Source organism: Lepus europaeus, chromosome 2, assembly GCF_033115175.1.
Source record: "Lepus europaeus isolate LE1 chromosome 2, mLepTim1.pri, whole genome shotgun sequence".
Lineage (NCBI taxonomy): Eukaryota > Metazoa > Chordata > Mammalia > Lagomorpha > Leporidae > Lepus > Lepus europaeus.
This window is the reverse complement of record NC_084828.1, coordinates 60,372,226-60,399,014: the sequence shown is the minus strand read 5'-3', so window position 1 is coordinate 60,399,014 and position 26,789 is coordinate 60,372,226. Positions and strand designations below refer to the sequence as shown.

The 26,789-nt window shown below is 39.5% G+C and overlaps 1 protein-coding gene across 3 annotated transcripts in view; it reads right to left on the bottom strand.

Annotated features, from left to right (window-relative positions):
• ALCAM (activated leukocyte cell adhesion molecule) overlaps positions 1–25,755 on the bottom strand; it is a 212,791-nt gene extending 187,036 nt beyond the window's left edge. Inside the window, exon 1 of one of the 3 annotated variants that reach the window (XM_062207469.1) lies at positions 25,031–25,755. In XM_062207469.1, the coding sequence (XP_062063453.1) occupies positions 25,031–25,103 (73 nt within the window). In that variant the 5' untranslated portion in view covers positions 25,104–25,755. The remainder of the gene's footprint in view (positions 1–25,030) is intronic. The other 2 variants (XM_062207459.1, XM_062207450.1) reach the window with 2 other exon arrangements.
• Between the last annotated feature and the right edge of the window lie 1,034 nt (positions 25,756–26,789).

The following is a 26,789-nucleotide window of genomic DNA, read 5'->3' as shown; positions in this document are numbered from 1 at the left end:
TTCAATCCAACTCTCTTCCAATATGCCTGGGAAATCAGTGGAGGATGGTTCAAGTGCCTGAGCCCTTGCACAGACCTAGAAGACCTGGAGAAAGCCCCTGGCTCACAGTTTCCTCCTGGCCCAGCCATGGCCTTTGTAGTCATTTAGGGGGTGAACCAGTGGATGGAAGATTCATATTTTCTCTCTCCCCTCCTCCTCTATCTCTCTATCTATCTCTCCCTTTTTCTCTCTGTAGCTCTGCCTTTCAAATAATTTTTTTTTAAAAATTGTGTAGCTGTTAGAATAGTATGTACTGTTAGTGCTTTCCTATATTCTATTTTTTAATTTCTGCCAAAATTATTTTATTTATGATCTCCTGTGACTGGAAAATCTCAGTCTGTAAAATGTTACATGGTTAATTCTTGGTAACCCATACTCATGAGAACAAAAAAATACAAATGTATACAAAAAAGAGACAATGTAATGACCATGTGGAACAAAGTCACACAACCTTCACAATGACATGGAAAGTAGTTGAATCGGTGTAGTCTAAAAAGTTATCATCAAACAAGAAAAGCAACAGAAAACAGGAATATACACAGGGCTTCTGGTAAATGCAGAACCAAAACCTGAATCTCTGGCTCCCTTTCCAGTGTTCCTCCACCTCAGTTTGCCATTGGTCACAATAGCCAATCCTAACAAAGAAGGAAAGTTCCTGGTTACTGTTATTAACTTGACAATGATCTTGGCAAACATTACTGAATCAGCAATGACAAACCAACACTCACTTTTCAAAGTTTTCCAATTCAATCACTAAGTAAGAAAATGCAAGGGCTGTTAACACAAGGCCTATTTTCTTAATTTCTTTTTTTTTTATTTTTCTACTTATGAAGCAACCATATTTAAAAATATAGTTACTTAACAAGTGCACACTAGTTCTATTGTGAGAATTAATGGGCATTTTTTTGTTAGAACATTCTTATCCTACAAACATCTAGAAGAAAAAGCAAACAGATTGAGCAATATTTCCAGAAGGCAAAGTAAATAGCCAGCTGAAAATGAGAAGTAAAAGATGATCTTATGTTTGAGGTAGTTCAAAGCTTTGTTTGATGGTTTCATTGGTTTTTTTGTTTGTTTGTTTGACTTGGTTTGGTGAGTGGGAAGGATTGTTGATTTTATTTTTATTTCTGCCTGCCATTCCCTATAGCAATCTTATTTGGAAGCTTGGCCTATAAGACCACTACATACTGCTGTGGAAAATATGATGACTCCTCAGTTATTTCGTTTCTCTTATGGATAAATCTCTAAATTCTTATTCATAAAATGACCTGGAATAAAAAGAAAAGGCAAACTACAAACTCATCAATTCGAAAAAAATCATCAACACTGACTATGATATTAAGCAGAGTGAAATTCAAACTATTGGTAAAAATAATTTTTAGTGAGTAATTTCCTCATGCTACCTTTGATGTCTGCTTTCACATTACAGAATTAAGTTCAGGGGCCGGTGCCATGGCGCAGCAGGTTAATGCTCTGGCCTGAAGCGCCGGCATCCCATATGGGCGCCGGTTCGAGACCCAGCTGCTCCACTTCCTGTCCAGCTCTCTGCTGTGGCCTGGGAAAGCAGTAGAAGATGGTCCAAGTCCTCATGCCCTTGCATCCAGAGAAGCTCCTGGCTCCTGGTTTCAGATCAGCACAGCTCTGGCCATCGCAGCCAATTGGGGAGTGAACCATCAGATAGAAGACCTCTCTCTCTTTCTCTGCCTCTCCTCTCTCTGTGTAACTCTGACTTTCAAGTAAAATAAATAAATCTTAAATAAAAAAAGAAAATCTCTAAAAAAAAAAGAATTAAGTTCAGAAAGATAGCATTGTAAACATTAGAAACTGGGCTAGGAAAAGTAATACATCAATACTAGTTATTTGATAATTCCTTAATTTGTGTTTGGTGTCTAAGGTGTGATTTTTATAAATGTGTCTAAATTGATAGAAAAAACATGTCAAATTGTTAAGTCAACAACAGGAGTCACTGTGTACTTACTTCTCATGTGGGATCTGTCCTTAATGTGTTGTCCATTGTGAAGTAATGCTATAACTAGTACTGAAACAGTGTTTTTACTCTTTCTGTTTCTTTGTGGGTGCAAACTGATGAAATCTTTACTTAATATATACTAAATCGATCTTCTGTATATAAAGAGAATTGAAAATGAATCTTGATGTGAATGGAATGGGAGAGGGAGCGGGAGATGGGGGGTGCAAGTGAGAGGGAAGTTATGAGGGGAGGAAAGCCATTTAATACATAAACTGTACTTTGGAAATTTACATTTACTAAATAAAAAAAATTCAAAAAAAACATGCTTTCTATTTCATTTTAAGTTTTAAAAGAAAAAAAAAACACACAACTCACAAAGAAAACAATTAAAAATATATATTTACTCTGATACAATTAAAGGGCCAAGTCTAGTCTGTCAAGCAGCATGGTCTGTGGGGCCAGTGTTGTGGCACAGCAGGTAAAGCTGCCACCTCCAAATGCCAGCATTCCATACATGCACTGGCTTGTGTCCTGCCTGCTCCACTTCTGCTACAGCTCCCTACATGGGAAAGGCAGCAGAAGATGGCCCAAGTGTTTGAGCCCCTACATCCACATGGTAGATCCAGATGAAGCTCCTGCCTTTTATCTTCGGCCTGGTACAGCAAGGCAGTTGCGACCAGCTAGGGAGTGAACCAGAAAATGGAACATTTCTCTCTCCTCTCTCTCTCTGTAATTCTGCCTTTCAAAATAAATAAATAATTTTTTTTTTAAAGAATAGAGGAATTAGAGGAATTCAAATCAGAAGGTAGGGTGTAGAGAAATGTGTTGTAAAACTAGTTGGGGGACTAATGGCCCCAGCCAGTGAGGATAGATAGTTTGGTTCTATGTGTGAATAAAGCAAAGGAGTTAACCGATAATTAGGACCAAATCTTCAGACTATGTAGCCTTGGCTATTTCTATTCAGTTGGCCCATGCATGAACCATAGTAGGCTTAATTTAAAACAGATGCAGAGGAATCTATTCTAACCAAAGACATTTCATTGATTCACTTCTATTTTCCTCACTCTGTTATTCTAATATTCATTTCTTCCTCCAGATTTCTTTTCCAACCAGACCTCCCTCTTCAGAATTTGAGTTATACTCAATTTATGTTATGCTCATTTCTGTAGTTTTAACTTCTTTTGCAATCTGTTAGGGTGGAGATAAGCAAATAAGTGCTCAATGCCCAAGTCTTTTCTCAGGTCTAACAATGGCCAGGGTTAAGGCAGATATTTCAACACTATTTGGCCCATCCATCTGTGGAGAAGTAGCTTCAAAAATATTTTCCTAGAGTCTCACTGGTTCACATTTGGGACTGAACCTAGATGTACAAGTATTCAGTTTTCACTAAAAGTCTGAGTATATTTATAGAGTCATTCAGTTGAAGACTAATAGGTATATTATATTTTATTATTAAATGATATTCTATGGCATTACTTAACTGAATTCGAGTTTCTCTAGAATTCTTAAATTTTGATAAAGAACCATGAATTCACATCTGCTGTCAGAATTTAACACTGTTTGATCAATAATTCTCTATATTCCAAGATGGCTTTGCATCAAAATTTCCCTACAGGAAGTTTTTTTTTTCTTTTTTTCTTATCCACTGCTCTACTTCTTTAAGGAGAAGAAATTAATTGAGTATTAATATTGATGGAAGAGTTTCAAATTAGAAATTACTAGAAGGTATCATCAATTGGGTGTCAGAACAAGCCAGGAAAAATTTTTATTTTATAGCATAGTGACCCTGGTCCACACAATTTGCAGTAATTTTTTAAACAAGTAAGTCCCATTTCACATTGGCTTCTAGTCTTATCTTTTTTTTCTCTGAAGAAAAGTCCCTTTCCTCACCAGTACAAGCTGTTCCCTTTAGCTTCACTTATCCTCCGTGGCTTTTATAAAACACAGTGCTCTCCATTACTGGAATCCCATCTATGGTCATAAAACTGAACTTTCTAACCCTGTTTACATAGACTTATACAAGGATTGTCAATGATGAAAATTTGCAGCTCCACAGTAAATGGAGACTTTTATTCATAAATTATTTTTTATGTTTTGGGGAGTAATATTTTGTTGGGTTACACATTGCTAACCTGAAGCCAATATCAGAGGCCAAAAATCCAATAATCCACACAATATTTGTCACAGAAATGGGTAACATTTTCCCATGTAGTAGAAGATTTATATATATTTTTAAAAATTATCATGGAGCATACTTGATTAACCCCGAATCTTGAGAGGTTGTTGATATGGGCAAACTGACTCTGCATGTTTAAATAAAGAGAGAGGTCCATTTATATGCTTTATTTGATAATCTCTTTGTTCTGAAGATATAAACAATAGTGTATTGAGTCCTACCTTGAAAAGACTGAAAACATGATGAAATTGTGTTACTTAAAAATAAAAATAAACTAGAAGCACAGATTTTTTTGTAAGCTTAAAATTGTGTACACAAATAGTCATTCTTTTGTTTAGTGGATACTACATTGCATAGAACGCAGCAGTTTTCAATAGATGGGAGCTTTCTGATAGTGGGTAGGGCTTATATTGATTTATTCAGAAAGTACCTTTATAATAATCTAGAAAAATCTTAGAATTTCTAAGTACAAGTTTAGGAGACAGTTTGACTCTCAGACCAAAGAAGTAAATATAGACAAGATTATCGATGGAGAACAATGGAGTAAAACCATGATATAGAAATTAAAATTCTGGGAGGAGAGCGGCAACATGGCGGAATAGGCAGGGAGCACACTATTAGTCCGGGGGAGAGACAGTTTAATATAAGCGGAGATACTGCAGGGTCAAGGAAGAGTAGGGGATGAAACAGCAGAGGAAACTCTTCCGGAACTAGTGATTCACAGTGTACGTGCGTGGAGAGCATGGGAGCCCAAGTTCGGGACACCAGCGGCATACTCAACACACCAGCACTGGAACGCGAGGTGAGCCGAACCTCAATAGCCCGAGACACCAGCGGGCAAGCGGAAAGAGGAGGTTAGAGGGAACAAGGCTTGAAACTCCATGGGGAAAAATTCACCAGGCTAACTAGAAGAGAGAGAGGAAAAAAATAAAAAAAGTGACCGATACGGACACGAATTTCTCTCTCTCCGCTCACCTCTCAAAGGCGAGCAGGACAAAGAGCAGGCGCCATTTTGGACATACGTCATAAGCAGGGCGACCTCAGGTCTGCACCGGCCCTGAGCCTAGCAGAAAAACCTGACTCTGGGGGGAGGGGTGAAATAACAGGAGATTAGCATCTAACTTGGCAACCCAGTGGGAGACTGCAGGAGAATTGGAGCCCACACTGAGGGCAGCACAGATTCCCTGTGTGGTCTTTGGGAAAGAGCTTCTGATCTCTGGCTCCTGTGGGTATATCATTTGCCTGCTAACTACCTCCAATTACGTTCAGCTGTGTGGAATTACTTCCCTTTTGAGTCAAAAAAAGAAAGAGAGATTTACCACACCTAACCTGGGAGTGTCATCTTTGACACACCCTCAACCCTGAGGAACCAAACACAGCTCTCAGTCCACACTCATCTCAAGCCTCTAAGGCTCCACTGAAAGCAGACAGTCCACTTCATATAGAGCCTAGTGTAACAAGAAAAAACACCACAGTGAAGAAACCAAATATCTCCAACATGCCAAACAACAAACACAAAAACCAAGCTAACAAGAACAAGGAAGACACTATGACGCCCCCAAATGAAAAAGACACCCCAATTCAAGATTATGAAGATGATGAGATAGAAGAAATGCAAGAAGCGGATCTCAAAAAATTGATAAGACCATTAAGAAGTTCTCAAAAACAAATTCTTGAACTACAGAAATCCTTAATGGACAAGATAGAAAATCTCTTTCGTGAAAATGAAATATTAAGGAGGAATCAAAATGAAATGAAACAACTAGTGGAACAAGAAACTGTGATAGTGATGAGAAATCATAATGAAATGAAGAATTCAATAGATCAAATGACAAACACATTAGAGAGCCTTAAAAACAAAATGGGCAAAGCAGAAGAGAGAATATCAGACTTAGAAGACAGAGAACAGGAAAGGAAACAGGCAAACCAAAGAAAAGAAGAAGAAATTAGAAATCTAAAAAATATTGTCGGGAATCTACAGGATACTATTAAAAAACCCAACATTCGGGTTCTAGGAGTTCCTGAAGGCTGCTAAAATCAATCAAAGATACATTTGAATTTGTGTGACCTGAATCTGTGTATCATATGTTTTAAACTTGTTGGTAGAAAGAAACTAAAAACATTTTAGATGGTTGTGCTTAAGTTTACTGGCTAAACAAATTACACCATGTTAGATATTTAAGGGGTGTTTTCAAATACATGATTCTTAAAATTTATAGAAGGCATTGGACCTTCTGGTAAATGTTTTCTTAAGTTGTAATCTAATGGTTGAAACGGTTTGCTAAGTATTCATGTAATATTGCTATTGTCAGCAAGTGATCTAGGACTTGCTCCCTCATTTCTCTATTCTAAGCCCAACGTGTTCTTTCATTTCTCTATTCTCTTCAAGGTAGGAAACTAATTCTATTATGAAGGAATCTGTAGGATGCACAATTTAATCTTTAGACCTTATAAAAGAGATGGCTAACATTTTTCTGTAATAGCATAGCCAAAATAAGAACTTAAATAATAATCTCATAGCTAGATTCACTTCGCCATCAGCGAAGTATACAGTAAGTAGAAAAAACCTCCCTTTCAGACCAAAGGGAAAGAAAGTTTTAAAGTGAGAATATAATTTTCCTCATGGGCATTGTCTACCTTAGAAAAACTACTACAGAACATGCCTGTGACTATAGACTTTAGTTCAGGCCACCGAAGATTAGAGATGGGATACGGGCACTCCCTTGACTTGCATCCTCTGGTCTGCTTTAACACAAACCAGGAGGAAAAGAAAGCTAGGCATCAGAAGCAATGGGTGGCAGGCCTATTAATGGCTGATCTGTACAGTGATCTGCCCTCAAGGAGACCCAACAGGCCAGTCCACTGCAGTGGCTTTCAATGTGGTAAGCCTGGGCTTCAGCAGAAGTCAGCTTGTGAAGAGCCCTGGCAGCTCTACCAAGAGTTGGATCACTGGAAATGGACCTGCCCTGGAGTCGAAGGATGCCCAGGTCAGAGCCACAGATCTTATTGGCTCTAAGCTGAAAAGCCCTTCACTCAGCCCAACTTCCAAAGTGACCACTGCAGCTGAGGGGATGGTCAAGTAGGGTCAGCAACATTGCAGGCAGAACTGTAAATTTCTTGTTAGAGATGCCCCCTGCCTTTACCTGGCCAGCTCTCCTCCCAGCCCAGCCAAGTAATGAAAGTCAACAGAGTGCCTTCCCCTAGGAGGTTCACACCTCCCTTAGGATATACCCCATGTGAAGAGATAGATAGGTCTGGGCCTCTGAATTTACAAGGCCTAAAGCCCACCAGATTATTATCAAGCCCCTTCTATCAGGTTCTATTTGCCTCTCAATCAGAAAACTTAATTGTAGCTTAGACAGCACCTTTCTTAGCTCCTCTAATAATGACTCTGTCCTTTGTTCTATGCCCTGTCTAGTGCACTTGGGCCTCATTCCTTTGTAATCATAACCTCTACTCTACCACCAATGGCTCTACTCCCAACCTGTGTGTACTGATGGTCCTCTTCCCCACTTAATGCTGTATAATTGTTCAAACCTGGTAAATGCCACTCTTAGGATCATTGGTTACTATCCTCACTCTGTCTTTTATGACCTTGTCTAAATATGATCAGAGTCGGCAAACTTGGAAGGCTTCCATAGCCTTGGCAACTCATGACGACAGCCTAGGATGGTTACTGGCGCCATAAACTAGAGTGTCAATTTGTTGGGTCAACAACAGGAGCCACTGTGCACTTGCTCCTCATGTGGGATCTCTGTCATTAATGTGCTGTACATTTTGATTTAATGCTATAACTAGTACTCAAACAGTATGTTTCACTTCGTGTTTCTATGTGGGTGCAAACTGTTGAAATCTTTATACTAAATTGATCTTCTGTATATAAAGAGAATTGAATATGAATCGATGCAAATGGAAGGGGAGACGGAGTGGGAGAGGGGAGGGTTGCGGGTGGGAGGGAAGTTATGGGAGGGGGAAGCCATTGTAATCCATAAGCTGTACACTGGAAATTTATATTCATTAAATAAAAGTTAAAAAAAAAGAAATTAAAATTCTGAATAACTGGAAAACATCCAAGGTTAAATTAAAAAAAAAAAAAGAATCAAGGCTTACACAAAATTATTTAAGTAAAATGGTTATAGAAATTCAGTTATTTTGTCCAGAGAAGAGATAATAGAAAACCTAAAAAATATTTTTTCAGTTATCACATGAGATACTATGATGACTTGAATTTTGTTCTGTGTTTATCAATAAAGTTCTGGTTTTTAAAACTGCATGTTAGTTTTAACAGAACAATTTCAATTTTTCAGTAAAAATGAAATGTTCAATATTTTTCTCATTTTTAGGTTTATAACACAATTTTAAGATTGTTCTTCAATAGATAGTATTTTTATAAAATATAACAACAGATTTTTTCCAAAGTATTTATATTTTTTTAAAAAAATAGATCTTTTATTTGAATGGCAGAACTACACACAGTAAAGGTGAGACAGAGAGACAGAAAATCTTCCATCCATTTGTTCACTCCACAAATGACAGCAATGACCACTGGCACCAGGAACCAGGAACTTCACCTGGGTTTTCCATGCAGGTGGCAGGAGACAAAGTACTCGAACTATCTTCCAATGGTTTCTTAGGCACATTAGCAGGGAGCTGGATGGAAAATGGAGCATTCAGGACACAAACTGGCTGGTGCTCATATGGGATGCCAATATGGCAGGTGGTGGCTGGTGTTCATATGGGATGCCAATATGGCAGGTGGTGGCTTAACCCCCTATAGCACAACACCAGCTTCCTCTTCAACTTCTAACTTTTTACTGTTGATAGGATTTAAGGCACCACCCATAGTACATATTTATTTACTGTGTTAAAAATATACTAAATACTACCTGCATAACCGAACAACTTGCTCATGAAATTTTTCCTATGATACTTGTGTCATCCTCCCTCAGTCCACAGTTTTAATCTACAAATTAAAAATAAGAGAAATAAAAATATCCCAGTAATTCAATAACTGTTTTGAATGTGTGCCTACAACTAGTCAAGAAAGTAGAATTGTTGTATCTTCAGAAGTCAACAATTTTAAAAATAAATTACTATAATTATCTGGATGAGCTCACAATAAACAAACAACATTAAATGTCTAGGGGGCTCTAAAAGAACAAAAGAATCCATTAAAGAGAGAAACAAAAGCAAAGAGGCAATATATGAAATGAACTCTGGGAACTCAGAGGACAGGCATCCTAGAGGGTTTAGGGAAGTATTCCTGGGAGAACGGTCAGCTAAACTGTGCTCTGAAGGATGGGAGTACAAATTATTCAGGCAATGGGAGGATAAAGGCAGACAGCATGAACAAACACATGTTGTAGACTAAGAGATGTGAAAAAAACAGCCCAGGGATCACATAGGGTATGGCACATTTAGAGTATGGTCAGAACATGGAATTCCAAGGAAGACTGTGTTGAGGAATGTAAAACCTTTCCGTGCTGCAATGAAGAATTTATGATTTACCCCAACAATACTAGGGAGCCACTGAAATATTTTAAGCAAAGCAGTGATGAGATTCAATGTATAGCTTCTAACATTTTGATGGCAGAGGAGAGAAAAAATGAGAGGGAGGATACACAAGTGGTTTGAGAAACACATTCAGCTACGTATCCTTTATTCAGTTTCTTAAAATATGATCACTGAGCCCTAAGTTACTCTGAATCTACACTAGTTTGTCTGCTAAGTACACACATTTTTGTTCTCATATATTATCTGTGGCCCATCCACATTAATGCTGGAAAACAACTGCTCTCAGACACTGTGAAGCATATGTTGCAATGCATCTCATCTATAGTCTTAAATTTATATTTACGTCTTGATTTCAACTTCATTATTGCAATACAACCCTGTTTCATAATGAGTATGACACTAATAATTAATGGATAAAATCTTGGAGTTTGTGAATGATTTGTGAGAAATTTCAAGGTTATGCCCAATAAATAATATGAAACCACTCTCACTGATATTCCATTTCTTGAATAGAAGAAATACTGGCGTGAAGAGGAGGTATAGCTGGTAATTTTATAATTCTGAACAATCTAACCTCTCATCTTAATGCATCTATGGAAGTAGGTTGGCAATATGGTCATATTTTCTAGGAAAGATTACCTGAGATTAAACACTTGAGTCTAAATTTTACCATAAGAGCTTACTTGGAGGCGGAACTCTGTCGCCTGCAATGCTGGCATCCCATATGGACGCAGTTCAAGACTCAGCTCCTCCATTTCCTATCCAGCTCCCTACTGATGGCCTGGGAAAAGCAATGGAAGATAGTCCAGGTATTTGGGCCCCTGCCACCTATGTGGGAGCCCCAGATGAATCTCGTGGCTCCTGGCTTCAGTCTGGCCCAGTGCTGGCCATTGCGGCCATCTGGGGAGTCTCCCAGAGGATAAAAGATTCATTCTCTCTCTCTCTCTCTCTCTCTCTCTCTCTCTCTCTCTCTCTCCCTCTCTCCCTCTCTCCCTCTCTCCCTCTCTCCCTCTCTGTACCTCTTTCAGAATAAGTAAATAAGTCTTTATTTTAAAAAGTTTACTACAAGCTGTGAAAATATGCATTATGTATATTAATTTATTTAACTTTCCCACCAACCCCACAAGGTAGGTATTATGGTCCTCACTGCATAGATCAGTACAGAAGAGAGGTTAAGCAACTTGCTAGTGTCACACAGCTTGGAAAACAGTGGAGACATTGGTTTTAAAACTACAGTTTGGCTACAGAAGCCATATGTTCAAACTCACACACATAGTGGAAAGTAGCACAACAAAATCAGCACTAATTTTTAGGAATATTTAAGATTATGCTTTGTTTAAACTGTGATGAATGAGCTATAGGCATCCATTTCCAGGTTGCTTCCCCAGTGTTGCCACAAAGGCAGATATTAACCTAATCCTAACATGAAATATTGGTAAGCTGTGTTGACAATTCTTAACTATGCCAGTGAACTGAGTTATTCTTTAACTGATAGCACTTTAGTAATGAATTAGCAAGTACATTGCATGGGATTATCTAACTTTCTGCAGAACTCAATTAGATCATTTCAATTTTCAATTTCAAAATGAAGATCATGAGTTAAATTTTTTCTAATGGAACTGCAAGTAAAATTACTGCTTAATATTGATTCAAAGCTAAACAAGTGTGTGTGCATATTATTTTCCTAAATCAAGTTGTATCCTTGAATCTTAGATTTTTTTTGAGCTGTAAAGAAAATACAAGGCACAATATTTCTATTACAAAGTTAAATCTCTTAAAAGGTAAAGAAATCCTCAGAATCACATATAGAATAGAATATTACTGCTTTATATAGGAATAGTTTAGAAGATACATTATACATTTAAAACCACTCAGCTTTTTAATTCAATGTAGTGCATTTGTTCCAAAAAATTTCAATTTTTGTACCTAAAAACCCAACATTTTTTATCACAGTAAAATTAAAGGACAAAGTAACAACTGTTAAGATGATGAAAATAGAATGATCAAAGTCAAGGTAATATGTTGAAAAATAAAAGAGGAAAGTGCAAGAATAGACATTTCTATCTAGAAATCTATAGTCATCTGTTTAAAAATCCAAGAAGAGTTATTACTAAAATATTAGCTATTTTCCTCCACTATTCAAATATATAATAGTTGAATTTATTAGCTACCACAAAATTAGAATCGAAACATGTATTACTTTATCATTTAAAAAAAAACTTTGCTTTCCTTTGTTACCTTACTATATTAAAGTATGTTTCTTGAGAGTATACATATTTTAATTTCTTCCAGTGATTTATTATCCAAAAGGTATAAAGAAATAAGAACTAGGGATTTTAAAACATCAAATATATTTAAGAAGCATTTCTATGGATATCATAAATAGGAGGAAGATATTACTTGATTTCCAAGCATCCTTAATATTAAAATTGAAGGTTTTTATAATTTTCACTACTAAATTAGAGGTCACTATGAAATCATAATAAATGGAAGCATCCCACTGTGCTCCTAAAATGAAAGCAGTGGAGCTCCCTCTATTGAATTTCAATTTATATTGAAAATGTGCCTTGTATTTAAAATCATAATTTGGTCATGAAAATTACTACATTACAATAATTGAAATTTTTTTTGCTCTTTCCAAGGTGTAATATTTTCAATTAAACAGACATATTTAAAATGCTAATATCATAGAATAATAGAGTTAATTATATATGTCCCAATTTTAAAATATGTGAAGTTTTTTGTTGGTTTCCTTGCTTGGGGTAACCACCTTTTAACACTGCTATTTTTTAATTTACTACTTTGCTTCAATTTTCCTGAGTTAATAAAACCAAAAGGTTACTTGACAATCTTGGGATTATGAAATCTCCTAATAAAATACACTTTCTGATTTTGTTATAGAAACCCAAATTATATTCAGATGGAACTGAAGTACATTTCTAAATCAGTAAAATGAGATATTTCATGAGTTTTTGGAGGTAAATGCATCGATATTATTATATTATGATTACTGAAAATGTCATTCATATTAATTATTATTGGTTGAGAATCCAATATTGCCAGCCATTGAGAAGCACCGTATATACTCTTTACCTTCTTGAATATCAATATAAAATAATTTTGGAGGTATTGCTATCCTCAATATACAAACAAGAGAACAGCGGCAAAAGCTAGAATGCAAGCTGACACTTTGACCTAATGCTCAAGTTCTTGAGCCTTTGTGCAAAGTTTTTGCAGTCTAGAATCTGTAAGAATTTATAGTCCATAAAAATCAAGCAAATAATGTAATATTTTAATGACATTTTAAAAATGATAATCTACAAACTATACCCTGAAACTCTCTGCTTTTTTTATGTTTTATCATTTCTTTTATGTATCTTATCAGCAAAGTGATAAATAACTTAGCAGGTACAGAGGTTGTTTGAATACACAGATACTTAGTATTTGCCATTCTGGTGTGATAAGAACAGCAGTTTAATCTTATATTAAACAGACGTTTCTCAAAGAAGCTTCATTTGAACACTAGCTAGCATCCACTGAAGTTCTGTCAAGTAGATGTATCTAAAAGGGTAAATCCATTTATATGTTACATCTTACTCTTAGACATATTAAAAGCATTATTCATATTTAAAGCCATATCCATCTCTAAAAAAAAAACCTATGTCTTATAACTACCATAAATATTCTTCTTTGAAAGTGGCAGACCTTTAACCAGACTGAAAATGCTTGCAGAATGAAGTATACATGCTACATATGTACATATTTAAAACTAAATGCCAGGCTAAAACTGTTTCTTCATGAAATTACATTATGTGCACACTAATATTAATTAAATTATGAATATGTTATTTTATTTTAAAAGTATATATCAATCATATATTTGTTGAAACCTCTTTATTATACATAGTGCTAATTTTTCTATATAAAGTGACTATAAAACAGATTTTCCTTCTACCTCCCATAGTAGGTCTAAAAATAACAGAATGAAACATACAGTTAAGAGTACTTTTTAGTATTTGGAAAAGGTGATACTTTTATTCAGCTTGTAGAAATTTTCACAAGCTTATTAAAATAATCTTCTTGGAAAATTTGTTCAAAATATGATTTACTTAAAAATAAGTGGTTTTTAGTAAACCAATATACAGTATTTAAACAATAGAATTAGTTAGACCACCCATATTATGTGTGTCGTACCTATGTGAACAAACACAAATATTTGGAAACTCTTTGTGTAATGAAAAACAGCATCAAATCTTCTTAAGGTTCACATGTGGTTGCCCCTTAATCTACTCTTTCAGTTTATTCAATCTGAATCCATAGAATATGAAAGTTAAAGGAAAAGGAAAAAATGGCTTACAAAATTACGTTTATGCTCTAAAAGTTAGCAATCTTTTGTGGAAATAGCACATAAGTTCATAGTAAACACATTTTCCCCCACTTTTGGTTTTATCACATACATAATAAAGTTAGGCACCAATGTATTATAGTTTTTGCCTTATATGTGAGTATGTATGCTTATTATTCCTATAATTGTATTCTTTCCGTAATCCTTAAATCAGTACAAACCAAGGAATTATTCTGGTTAAACATAGTACTATTACTGAGTTATGGAGAGTATAAGAAAGGGGCATCATCATATAGTTAGATAGACGTTCATAAAGGTGGGTATTTTTTGAAATAAAGTTTTACAATTTCTTTATAATTGAACAATACACATATTCTTTTACTCAACAATTTCATTTCCAAAACATCTTCTTAGGAACATAAGTTCATAAGGATAATAACATCTATTAGAATACTCACTGCTCTGTTGTTTGTAATAACAACATAATGGAAACAATACACTTCAAAAAACCAGTAAAGTGGTTAAATAAATTATGGTGGTAAATAAAATCCAATGCATCATTTGTATGTGCTGTTGATATGGGACAAAATTTTAATCTCCAAAATGTACTGCTAAGTGATAAGAAAGGCACAATATTTTATGTATGGTATGTTCCTACTTTATTTTTTTAATGAAGGAAGTGTAAACGCAAATGTTAGTTAGTATAAGAGTATTTAAGTAAGACAAAGAGATCTTCTTAACTCACAATTGGTAAGTAAGTCAGGGAGACCACAGGAAAGTACCTGAACAACTTCAAATATCCCTGGTTTCTGTATCAACCTTCAGAGGTCCTTTGATTTCACCAGAAAGGGACAAGCCTCTCTTCATGTCCAGGAGTTAGAAGTCATGTTCCTTCTCACTTTCCTGTCTTCATTCATGCTAATCCTTCTGTCCAGTTGTCTGTTTAATTATTCCTCAGCACATACTTTCTGAAATGACTCCTGTGAGTTTTTCCTAAAATGCAGCTCAAATTTTGTTCACTTTAATGTAAACTGATTATTTATTCCTGTCATACTTGGCAAAATTTCAAGCAAATGGTTATACAGTAAATTGACTGATGTCTCTTAAAGAGAACATATTTTCAGTGATAGGACCTTGACTGTCCTGTAGTTTATTTCCATATTGCCAAGTACAGTGCTTTGCACATATTGAGAACTCTATTCACATGAGTTTTAATTTTAGATTGGCCAAAAGTATGACCTTAGTTAAATCGCTAAGTAATTTTAAAGTTTTTTTTTTTTTTTAATACCCCCAAATCTTTAAGCCATCGGTCTAGGCACAACTGAAACTAAGAATATTGTCTCTAAGAACTGTGGTTACATTGCTATTGAATTTTAGATGATCTCTAAACTCGTATCCTCATTTTTTTTCAGCTTTCTAATAGAGGAATGAACAAGATAAGCATCTCAGAAGCTTTCTCATTTTTCAAACATCTTTTCTACCTCATGATAGCTCATGAACATGAACTGTGTACCTCTAATCTTTCCAAGCCTCCCCTATCATCCTTTTATATGCACACAAATACACAGACTCAGCTTCCCATAATTTCATTCCAGAAGTTAAGGTTTTAACAACAGGAACTAGTATTCTTATTGGATGCTGTGAAGGCTCCAATAAGGCACATGTTTTACCCAAGGAAGAGGAAAGTGTAAACCATGAATGTGGGGTCAAAGCTCTAATGCAATGGTCCTTGTTGGTGCCACATTCTCTATTGTTTTGTATAGTGGATTAAAAAAAGTGCAGGTAATTTTCTCTGTCTGGTCTTTATCCGCATACAATAGGTAGAGATAATGTCCCCAGCCTTGTATTTGAGCTGGGTATGTGACTTGTCTTCATCAACAGAATGAGACAAAAATGATGATTTACCAGTTCTGATGCTAGGCCTCAGGAAAACATGCAAGCTTCTGGTTTCTCTGAGAACTAAGCTTCTACTAAGAGAACAAGCCTTGGCAAGTCTGTTAGAGAACGGAAGTTATTTTTCCTAAACAATAGCCAGCCAACTCCCAGAAACAAGGCTACTGGACTGACCTGCAGAAGCCTGCAGTACAATGAAGACATTCAACTAAACCAAACAACAAAAACCAAACAAACAAAATGCACCTAGCCAAGCCCAAACTAAGCTGTCAACCTGCAGAATAATGAAATTTTTAAAAAAAGTGGTTGCTATTTTAAACCATTGTTTTGGAGTGCTTTATTACTTAGCAATAGTTAACTAATACACTGCCAGATCTCTTATATTTTTGCCTGATTTAGAACAAGGTGAATTCCATACCCTGAAACTAACCATCAGGGAAAATACCTCTGTTTAGACTGACAAGAGGTTCAGTCACAAAGGCCAATGTCCCTTCCCTTCATTCAACCCTATTAATGAGAAGAAAACTATGGCATTTCTTTACCTTGTGTTCTTGGAAAATGCCCTCTTAACTTCCCTTAAGTCCCCCGATTTTGGGGGTTTGGGGAAGTACCTTAAACACTGAGACAGCTGACCAAACAGCACATGACTGTCCAGTTTGGAAGGAGCAGTCTAAGTACTGATTGCTCTATCCTCATGGTTGGCTGCTCCCAGTCAGGACACCATATCTGACTGATGCAACTCTAGTTTACATGTACAGAAGGGCTTGGAGGCTTCTTTCATCTTTATAGACATCCCTGATAGTTATCTTTACTTTTTTTAATTTTTTAATATTTATTTTTTATACAGGCAGAGTGGACAGTGAGAGAGAGAGAGAGAAAGAAAGGTCTACCTTTACCGTTGGTTCACCCTCCATTGGCTGCTGTGGCTGGTGCATTGCGGCTGGTGCACCGCGCTGATCCGAAGCCAGGAGCCAGGTGCTTCTCCTGGTCTCCCATGGGGTGCAGGGCCCAAGCACTTGGGCCATCCTCCACTGCACTCCCGGGCCACAGCAGAGAGCCAGACTGGAAGAGTAGCAACCGGGACAGAATCCGGCGCCCTAACTGGGACTAGAACCCGGTGTGCTGGCACCGCAGGCGGAGGATTAGCCAATTGAGCTGCGGCGCCAGCTGATAGTTATCTTTAAATCCAAATTGATGCTGGGGCACTGAGAAACCTGGAATTGCACAATTTGCTGTAAAAGGATTTCAAGCTCAGACTAAAACTTGCTTTTCCTCAATAATCCCATAATCAAATGTGCTCTCAGATAAATTTCAGTCATTCTTATTCCTCTGGCATCTCAGGTCCATTTGATTTCTACTATAAACCATGAGATCCTCAGTGTTCTACACCCACTACAACAGCTGGGGTTCCAGGCTCAAGCATCTTGTCTATCTTACACTTGACAGGAAAGCAGCACATAATTCACTGTAGCTGATATTTAAATTTAAAAAGGGTACAAATATGCACTTTGTCTAGATGAATAATCTCCTAAAGTTAAAACAGACATATAAACAAGTTACTAATAACTATACTGATCAAATAATTTATCATCCACACTGCATTTTTGAGAGCGAAAGAGGTATCATTAATAATTGTACCACGTCACCCGAGATATGCCAAGATTGCCTTGGACATACAAGGATGTATGATATATGGTCATCCTACTAACAATGTGCTTATTAAACCAAATTTCACCAAAATTATAAAATATCTATGCAAACTAGGTCACAACAGGTGACACAATAAGTGTCATCTTGTGTATGACTATACCTCAGGAGAACTCATGAGATGAATTTGCCATCATTCATTGTGTAACTTTAGCCCTGAAAATCTCAGTTACTTTTGGCTGCTTACCAAAAGTTTTCCCATCTTCCAGGGATGACTATTACTAGCCAAACTCATAAAGTAGCTTATTGGTTTACATGAGAACAATTACTGCTAAGGGAGTACAATGCTCACAATCCTATAGCGAGGGTGTCCTCTTCCTATAAATTAGCTTTATAGGAAGTCACACTATAGTTCAAAAGATTTTTTTAGTGATCATAAAAATCACAGCATGGGAAAATTCATTATATGATTTTTAATATTTAAAGCATTAGGCGCTGATGCTGCATCTTACCAATTCCGATAGATGATAGATAGATAGATAGATAGATAGATAGATAGACAGATAGATAGATATACACCTGCAAAGGGGAGTGGGGCTGGGAAAATTGTGTCTTCTAGTTAGAGGAGCCACTTCCACCACAAAAGAAAGCATCTCCTCAATAACTACAATTGACTAACCCACACCATTTTCCTCTTATTTTCTCTACTGATCAAAGCATTTTCCAACTTTAATCACAAGTTCTTCCTAGTATATGTGTTCTTTTCATTCTTTTTTCTTCATTTATACACTATCAAAATGTCATCATGTCTTAATGGTCTGTGAATTCTTTGCAGATAATTTTTGAATATATTTTTTTTTCTTTTCACGGTGCTTTTATTTTCTTGTTTAATTCTCATGGAGCAGTATTATATCCTCAATTCCCAAGTTCCTTGAGAAAGTATCTGTGATAGCCCATGAATGGGAGATACTGGTCTTATAAATAAGCTTAGTTTTCCATTTTTGTGCTAGAGCTATTTAATACAATGAAAATAAAGAAGCATGTTCTCTTTACTGTACTGAAAGATACAGAAATGAATATAAAATTTTGTATTCAAAAGATCATGAACAACTGAGGAAAAAAAGTAATGTCATAATACATTGTGGCAAAGCCTATAGCAAAGATAACAAGGGGTCAAAGGGAAAGAGAACAGTTGGGAATGACACATGTTCCTGATATTTCAATGCTAATTTTGTATTGAAGACAAAAAGTATAGTGAAGTTAATCATTTTTCATTCAAAGCTCAAATGAAGTAGCCTAGACACCCTGAATCTATACCCTACAAATGAAAAGCAAAAAATCTACTTTCATCAACTTCGGAGGTCAGAGGAGCTTCAGGATTTTTTCTAAGAAAATATTGCACTGGAATGCTTGTTGATATCTTAATCTGCAAACTTACATAACTACTGTGTTGAAATTATCACAACGAAGTAATCCAAAAGGAAGTCCTTTAAATTTAAATTTCAATCTTCCTCTGTCAATTGTGGATCTGATATTACTGGTTTTCACTGTTTATAGTGACTATATAATCCATTCAAAGTAAAATTTTTTTCCCTAAAAGCAGGTTGTTCACAGAGTCAATCTATCAGGGTACCAAGTGAACTCATGTCAAGACAAAGGTATGATTTCTTTATTTATTCATTCATAGAAACTCATATGAAGTAATGAAGTAAAAAAAAATTTCTTAAGAAAAATTGTTCAAGTGAAGAAAAAAATCTTAATAAATATTCAAAATGTCATTTTTTTTCACAGTTAAACAATACTTGGATGGGAAACAAACAACTCTTGATGGAAGAGTGACTGAACAAAGTCAGAAGACTATACCAATTGCCAAGGTCATAGGAAGTTTGCCTTAGGATCATTAAGAGTCTGTTATACTTCTATGATTTGCAAAGATCACAAAGACTGGAGTTAATTTTGTAAATGTTTTTACTCTTACTTGGGCATGATTTTGCATCAGTTTATGAAGTGATACAGGAGAGAATTAGAGTTGGAGAGAGAGAGAGAGGGAAAGAAAGAGAGTCAGAGAACCTAGATTGCTGTCTAATTTTGAATTAATCTATTCCCCCCCAGTTTATTTTCATTATGTTGAAACAATATGAATTCATAGAAGACTAGATACAGGCATGTTCACTGAAGTACCTCAACTCAAAGTCAAATTAAGTAATCCTTTGATTAGAAGCTGTTTTGATAGTATGCAACTCTGATTTCCCCTTCAATTGAATGGGTAATTGAGAAGTGACTGGGTAAATAAGAGAGGAAGCATTAAAAGCTAATTTCATTCTTGGAACATACACTACAATAATGGGCTATGATAATAGGTTACCATAAAACAATTACTGAATACCACAGCACATTTGGAACTAGTGTAATCTGAAATAAATAAGATATTCCATTTAATAATGGGGGGGTGGAAGAATATGGATTTTGTTATTTAAACAGAGAAATTAGCTGAATGAAAATATTGGTAACTCCAAAAATACAATAATGTTTTATATATTGTAGGGTTACTATAAAAATGGTAGGATTTAACACCTCCCAACAGTCTATAAAACCCTCTTAAATAAAGAATATATATTTTAGTATTGAATTTGTTCTCCTAGGGGGAGGGAGAATTCTGCACTAATAAAGTAATGAAAAGTATAAATGGTCATTTTTCTGGTCTTCTTCATTTATTATTGAAAATTAAATGAGCTGAAATCCAAAAGTAATAATCAAATAAATATTCATTTATCACTCACTACTCGTAAGAAATCATTCTTTAGTATTTCTGTGAGTTAACTCATTCTTCATATGTCACATATATTTACGTGTAGGAAATGAGATGGGCCTTTGTGAAAACTTAACAACGAAAAATATAAATGCACATAAAGAAGAAGAAATTTCACCTTAAGTTTTGTGTATACACAGAGATACTCTTTTATCAGAGCTGTACCTATGTGGCTCCTCTGCATATTTGGGATATAAGTCACATGTGTCTACTTGAGTTAGTAGCTTCAGGGAGCTAGAACTCTTTGATGATGTTTGATGCTAAATAAATGGCCAGAACAGAATGAGATGTGTTTGGGAACATAAGACAGGGTGATTACAAAGCATTTCAAATACCATCTGACAAAATGCTGCCATCTTACAGAAGTACTGCTGACAACTTGCACAGTGCTCATGTTTAGTGGCATGACAACTTGAAGGAGAAAAATTGAAAAGAAAAAAATAAAATATTTCTGCCTGCTTTTAATGAACGAACTAGTCAAAGTGATAATTAACTAGAATTAATTAAAGGGTGTTATTCTATTAAGTACATAATAATAATAAAAGTATTAATTAATATAGCATGTTTTACTTGAAAAAATCAAAATGCTGAGCAAGGGAGTTATTCATCTGGCCACAATCAGAACCACACATTATACAGACAGAAAATTTTGTTCATGAGAAATAAAAAAGAACAGAATAACTCTCCTCAGGTCACAACATTCTTAAATGGCATAGCTAAAAACCTAACATAAATACTGATGACCAAATAAAGAGTTTTCTGATAACACAATCACTTAAGTAGGTTTTTATTGATTTTCTTCTTTTTAATATCCAACAGTAGACACACATTCCAATCAGAATTTCTATTATAAAAGGTAAGCTAGTTTGAATTTTTAGAAGTCCAAAAATTTTTGGAATCTGGTAATGTAAAATATGCTGGACTTCTGCAGGGTTTTAAACAATATGAAAGTATTAGAGTCTTCTATTTCCTTTTATAATAGTATTTTTAACCATGGTACAAATTGTTGTGTTTGTTAAGGAGGAGCTTCAGGGTCTACATGTGAGCCTTTGTCCTATGAACATTTTAACATCGAGCATCACTTACATCTCATTCTAGGAACTGTATATGCAATTTAGATAGTGGCAGTCTTACAGTAGTTGAGAGTTTCACTAGCAGGGTGCCCTGAAACCTAAGATCTTTTTCTTCTTTGGGAATCTCTTTTCCCAGGAGAATGAAAGATTAATTCCTATACATCAAATTGCTTGTTTGTTTTTTAAATAGCCCTATTAAGGCCTGGAAGAGTAAGCACAGGGTATTACAGTGAATTCATAAAAGTAAAAAAAAAAAAAAAAAAAAAAAAAAGAGAGGGGGGGGTTAAAATTGGGATCCACTAATACTTTTGCAATAGTATAATTTTATGTTTTGTCCAGACTAAGAACAGCAGGAAAATACTATTAGAAAAGGACAAGATATTACAATGAATTCATAAAAGTGAAAAAAGGGGAGGGAGTTAAAATTGAAATCCACTGGCACTTTTGTGGTAATTTATATGTCTTGTCTAGACTAGGAACAGTAGAAAAATACTATTGGAAAATGATTTTTGCCAGGTAAATTCAAATTTTTACTTGAGGACATCAGAAACACATGTTTTGTTTTGTTTTGTTTTGTTTTTCAGCTGGAAGAGGGAAGAGTCTTTGCACACCCTTTTATTTTATACAGAGAGAGCTGAAGCCCAAAGAGGTTCAATGATTTGCTCAAGGGCCTGAAGGTAGATGTTCCTGAGCCAAGCCTAGAAATGCAATTTACTGCAAATATTATCCCATTAAACTGAAAACCGTTATTGGATTAAATAAATCTTTGTGGGAGAAAACAATATATGTTGGCTCTTGAGCAGGTTTAGTTTTTAAATTAATAAATTTTAATTCTCACATCAGTTGTCTGAAAGGACACTGAGTTGGTGCTTTTCCCAGAGTCTGCTCGAGATAAATTGATATTTTTCAAACATAATATCCCACTAAAAGTATCCCACTACAAAAGTCTTTATGTGGGCTTAAACCCTGGAATGAATGATATTGCTGAGTAGTAATGAAAAACCCTAGGGACAGGTACAAACAGACGGCCTAAGTGAAGAAAGAGTTAACTGCAGCGCCCCGCCTCCTTGTTGTAAATAATCAAGGAAGCCTTTCTAAAGCAATACAAAATGTCACCACAGGCTGACGCTCTTTCTACAAGAATAATGAGATTCTTGCTCCCTCGGATGCTAAGCACACTCTCCATTGCCTTTATCTCTGAATTCAGTGTTCCCGGTTCCTAAATACTCTCCTCCTCCCCTCTAAAGATGTAACGCAGCTTGCCTAAAAGACATCCGCGATTTCACAGCGACCACAGGCCAAAAGACCCGCGGGAGCAGTTCCGTAAACTCGAGTTTTGTCTTCTGGTGTTGGGCACACACTACTGAAACTGCTTGGGAAACCCAGGGTAGCAGGCGCGTGGCCAGTTAGTCCCTAGGAGGAAACTAGCCATTCATTGCTGCTGCAGTCCTACCCGGTCTCCCTTGCAGAGAGGACTCAGAAGGAGGTGCACCTGCCGTCCAAGACTTGCTCTCCTACTGGAGACTGGGCGCCTTTGGTTCCCTGAGCCTTCCATTTACAACACGCTCATACTACATCCAGAATGTCACTCAATGCCAGAGTGGCAATTCTGGGAAAGCAAGCATCCGAGGGTCTGCGGCATCGACCCCCCCGGATGGGCGATGGCTGGTGGCATGGCGAGAGAGCTCCCAGCTCGCAGACAGCGCGCGGCTCTGCGCCCCTGCACGCGCAAGCCTGCGGTGCCAAATAATCCCCGCGAAAGAAGGTTAAACAGCGGAACCTTTCCTCTTGTAGCAATTAAATATACGGAAAAGCCTCTTCTCTGACGTGGCCCAACGGAAAATAAATTACAGCGCGACTGCAAGTAAAAGGACACAGGGCGCGCGCGTGTGCCCCGGGCGGAGGTGGAGGTGAGATTATGGTTTCAAAGTCGCGAGGGGGTTAACTGAAAACCCACCGCGGGCCTGCGGATCTAGGTATTTTGCAAACTAAAGCACCCATGTCCTGCCTTCTAGACCCTTTATGGGCTCCAAGTGCCCTTCCCTTCCTTCTCCCATCAGACTCTAGGATTGGGGGGGGGGGGGGAGTGAAATCCGCACTGTGTTAGACTCCGGGGCGGCGGGGCGGCGGGGGTGGGGGATTCGTCCCTTCCCATCTCCCCAGTGCTCTTCCCCACCACCACCTGCTTTCACCGTCCCCGCCCCAGAACCCGAGATTTGTCACAGACTCCTCTCTCAGCCTCAGAAACAGCAGGTGAGCTCATTACCTCACCCAGAAATGTAACTTTAATAAAGAGATCTGGCCAGGGCAAATCCCCATGCACACCCACGCGGCGGCGGCGGCGGCGGCGGCAGCTCACACACTAGCGATCTCTGCCTCAGGCTCTAGACCCCAGTCTCACTTCCCCCTTTCCCTTGAGAGGTTCAGAGGCTTCCATTCCTCTTCCCTGGGCACCGCTCGCCAACAACTGAAGGGACGTGTAGGAATCAAAGATGCGAGAAGGAAGTGAGCTTTTTTTCCCCCTTTGATAGAAGGTAAAGAAAAGGGCAAGAGCAAACAGCAGCCCAAGTAACAGAAGTAATGTAGCAAGGATCTACGAAGGCAGAGAAACCAAAACTTCAAGGGGAGGGTGGGGGAGCCCAAACCCTTCCGTGGGGCGAGGAAATGAACCTGCCGCGCAGTCAAGTGACCGAGAGCGCGCAGACCGCGGGGCGAGGACCAACTCGTGTCAGCGCCCGGCGGGCCTGAGGACGCCCCCGAGGGTGCGGAGAGGGATTCCCCGCTAGATATTTTACTTGTTGGGAATTTTGCCTTGTTTTCTTTCTTTCTTTCTTTCTAAAGCACAGTACGGAACTGAGAACCCAAGCTCTCTCGGGTAGGTCCTGGCAATCCACGAGGCTATGGGTAAGGTCTCGCAAACCACAGCCCCGGCTGTTAATTCCAGTTCAGGCTGCGTGGGTTGCCTGCAGTCACCCCCACACGCTCACCTCCCACCCGGATAATGGAACCACGTTTTTTCAAGGGGGGGCGGGGGGGAGACAAAAGTCCTTTTTTTCTCCCCTACCCCTCCCAGTCCTTCCTCATCTCAAAGCAAGGGGAAGTTACTAGGGGAATTATACGAAAAAGTGCGGGTAGTTATTTCATCCGACAGCTAAACGAAAGGAAAACTGCCCGGGGCGCAGCAGCGTGGACTTTGCCGCCCAGAGACGGGAGAAACGGTGGGAAGGTGAGAGCCGGCTGCCCGCCCGCTGCCCCAGGGACCAGGGAAGAGCCGGGCGATCCTGCCCGCGGACTCCGGCAGCCTCGATCCCGGCCGCACCCAAAGTTCCTGGAGAGGTTTCCAGGCCCCCTTGTCCGATGCCCAAACTTGGGCCGCCCAGCCGAGACCAAAGGTGCGACCCAGGGGACTGAGCCCGGGGCTGGCTGTGCGTCCGGACGGGCCGTCCCCGTACCTCCCCCACGCGCCTGGGCGCACAGCCCGGCGAGCGCGAGGCCGGGGCCCGGGCCTTTAGGGACCTGCCCCCAGCCCACGTCGTTCGGGGCTGCTCCAAGGCCCTTTGCTCACCTGGCCTGAGGACTGCGGCGGAGATCAGGAGGCAGAAGACCAGACGGCAGGAGGGGGCAGCCTCGGATGCCATATTCCTCCTCCTTCTCGGGGGAGGGGGGCACTGACAGAGTCCACGCCGCAGGAGGGGGCGTCGTCCCGCGCCCCGCGGTGCCCGCGCGCTCGCGGGTCCCCACGCAAGGGGCAGAGTCTCTGCGCCCAGACACACTGTCCCTCTGGGCTGTGGCGCTGCACCTTGGGCTTTCTGTCGCTCGCAACTTTCCACCTCCCGGGACCCCGACTCCTCCCTCCCAGTCAGCACTCGCCCTCGGTCTCTCCGGGCGCTCCTTCCCGCACCGGCGCCCTCTCTTTCCGCGAGACACTGGAGTAATAGGGAAAGGTGTTCCTGGTTCTTTTCGGCGGGTGTCTTCTTCTTGTAGTTTCCTTCCCGTGCGGCGAGACTAATAATGGTAGTTGCAGCGTGCAAAAGGAAGCCCGGAGCGAGGGAGCGGCCGGGGGCGACGGCGGGGCTCTGCGGGTCTCCTCAGGTGGCAGCGGCGGCGGAGGCTGAGCGAGCGGCGGCAGCGGTCTCCGGGCTGCTCTGAGTGGAGGGAGCGGGAGGCGTGTGTAAGCGGCCTCTCTCCGCCTCCCCCGCCCCTCCCTCTTCTCCAGTCGCCTCTCCGCTTCCCCCGGAGCAGCGCCGAGCAGGTGGTTGGAGCGCCGATCCGCAGCCTAGAGGCGCTGCAGGACCGAGTCGGAGACGCAGCCCAGCGCCGGGACTCTGGCTGGGGCGGGGAGAACCGTGCGCCCCTGCCCGAGCGCGCCAGGGGGCGGAGCTTCCCGCTCTCGGAAAGGTCCGCCCCCTAGGCCACCCCCGCCAATCGGCAGGCGCGGGAGCCGCGCGCGCCTGGCTGGGTCTCAGGGAGCGACACTTCCCGTGGCGTTACCCGCGCCGTCACCACACGGCCTCTTCCCTCTGCCCACGCAGCCTCGCCAAGCTTGGAAAAGCCAGACTGCTCTTTTCTTGCCCCCAGAAGCCCCACCCACTGCCTCGCTCATCCTGGACTTTCCGCGCGGTTGCAGCCTTGCCCTCCTGTGAAGGCTAGTGGGGCAGGGCGCTTTGGGTCCAGGGGAGCAAAGGGGCAGGAGAAATGGGAAAGAAGGAAACTCCTGAGAGCTAGCGGGGACAGCCGCTGGGTGTCCCGGGCATCCCGGGTCCTGCCCTGACTCTCCGGTAGCTGCTCAGACGCCGCCGCCCCATGCAAGCCCCCGGCCCTGGCTCTCAGCCTCCCTTCCTGGCAGCCCACCCACCGCAGTTCGCCGCTCCGCACCGAGAAGAGCCTGGCTTTTTTTCCCCCGGGGCAATTGAATCAGGAAATTGTAGACCTTACTCTGTCACTGATTTTCCCAACGTCTACAGATCTAGAGCGCGCGCCGCGCCGCTGTTACTTCGAATTAAGTGGTGATTTTTTTTTTTTTAAGTGACAAACAGAACGTCCTCAAATTACTCAGATTAAAAACCAAGCTCCTCCTGGCGCGTTCCAGAAAGCCAGGCGCCCCAACAGATGGACAGGCGTCTCAGGCAATTTCTGAAGATTGAGCCACCTCCCGAGGCGGAACGTAGGGGGGGAACCTGTGTGGCTTTCAGATCAGGCACAGAGCTCAGAGCTCGAAGGGAGGGTTTTCTCCAGAACGCCGAGGTGGAGCTGTGGAACCCTAAAGCGATTCTAAATCAGGGATGCGCGACCACAACTCCCTTCCCCGAAGCGTAAGAAAATTT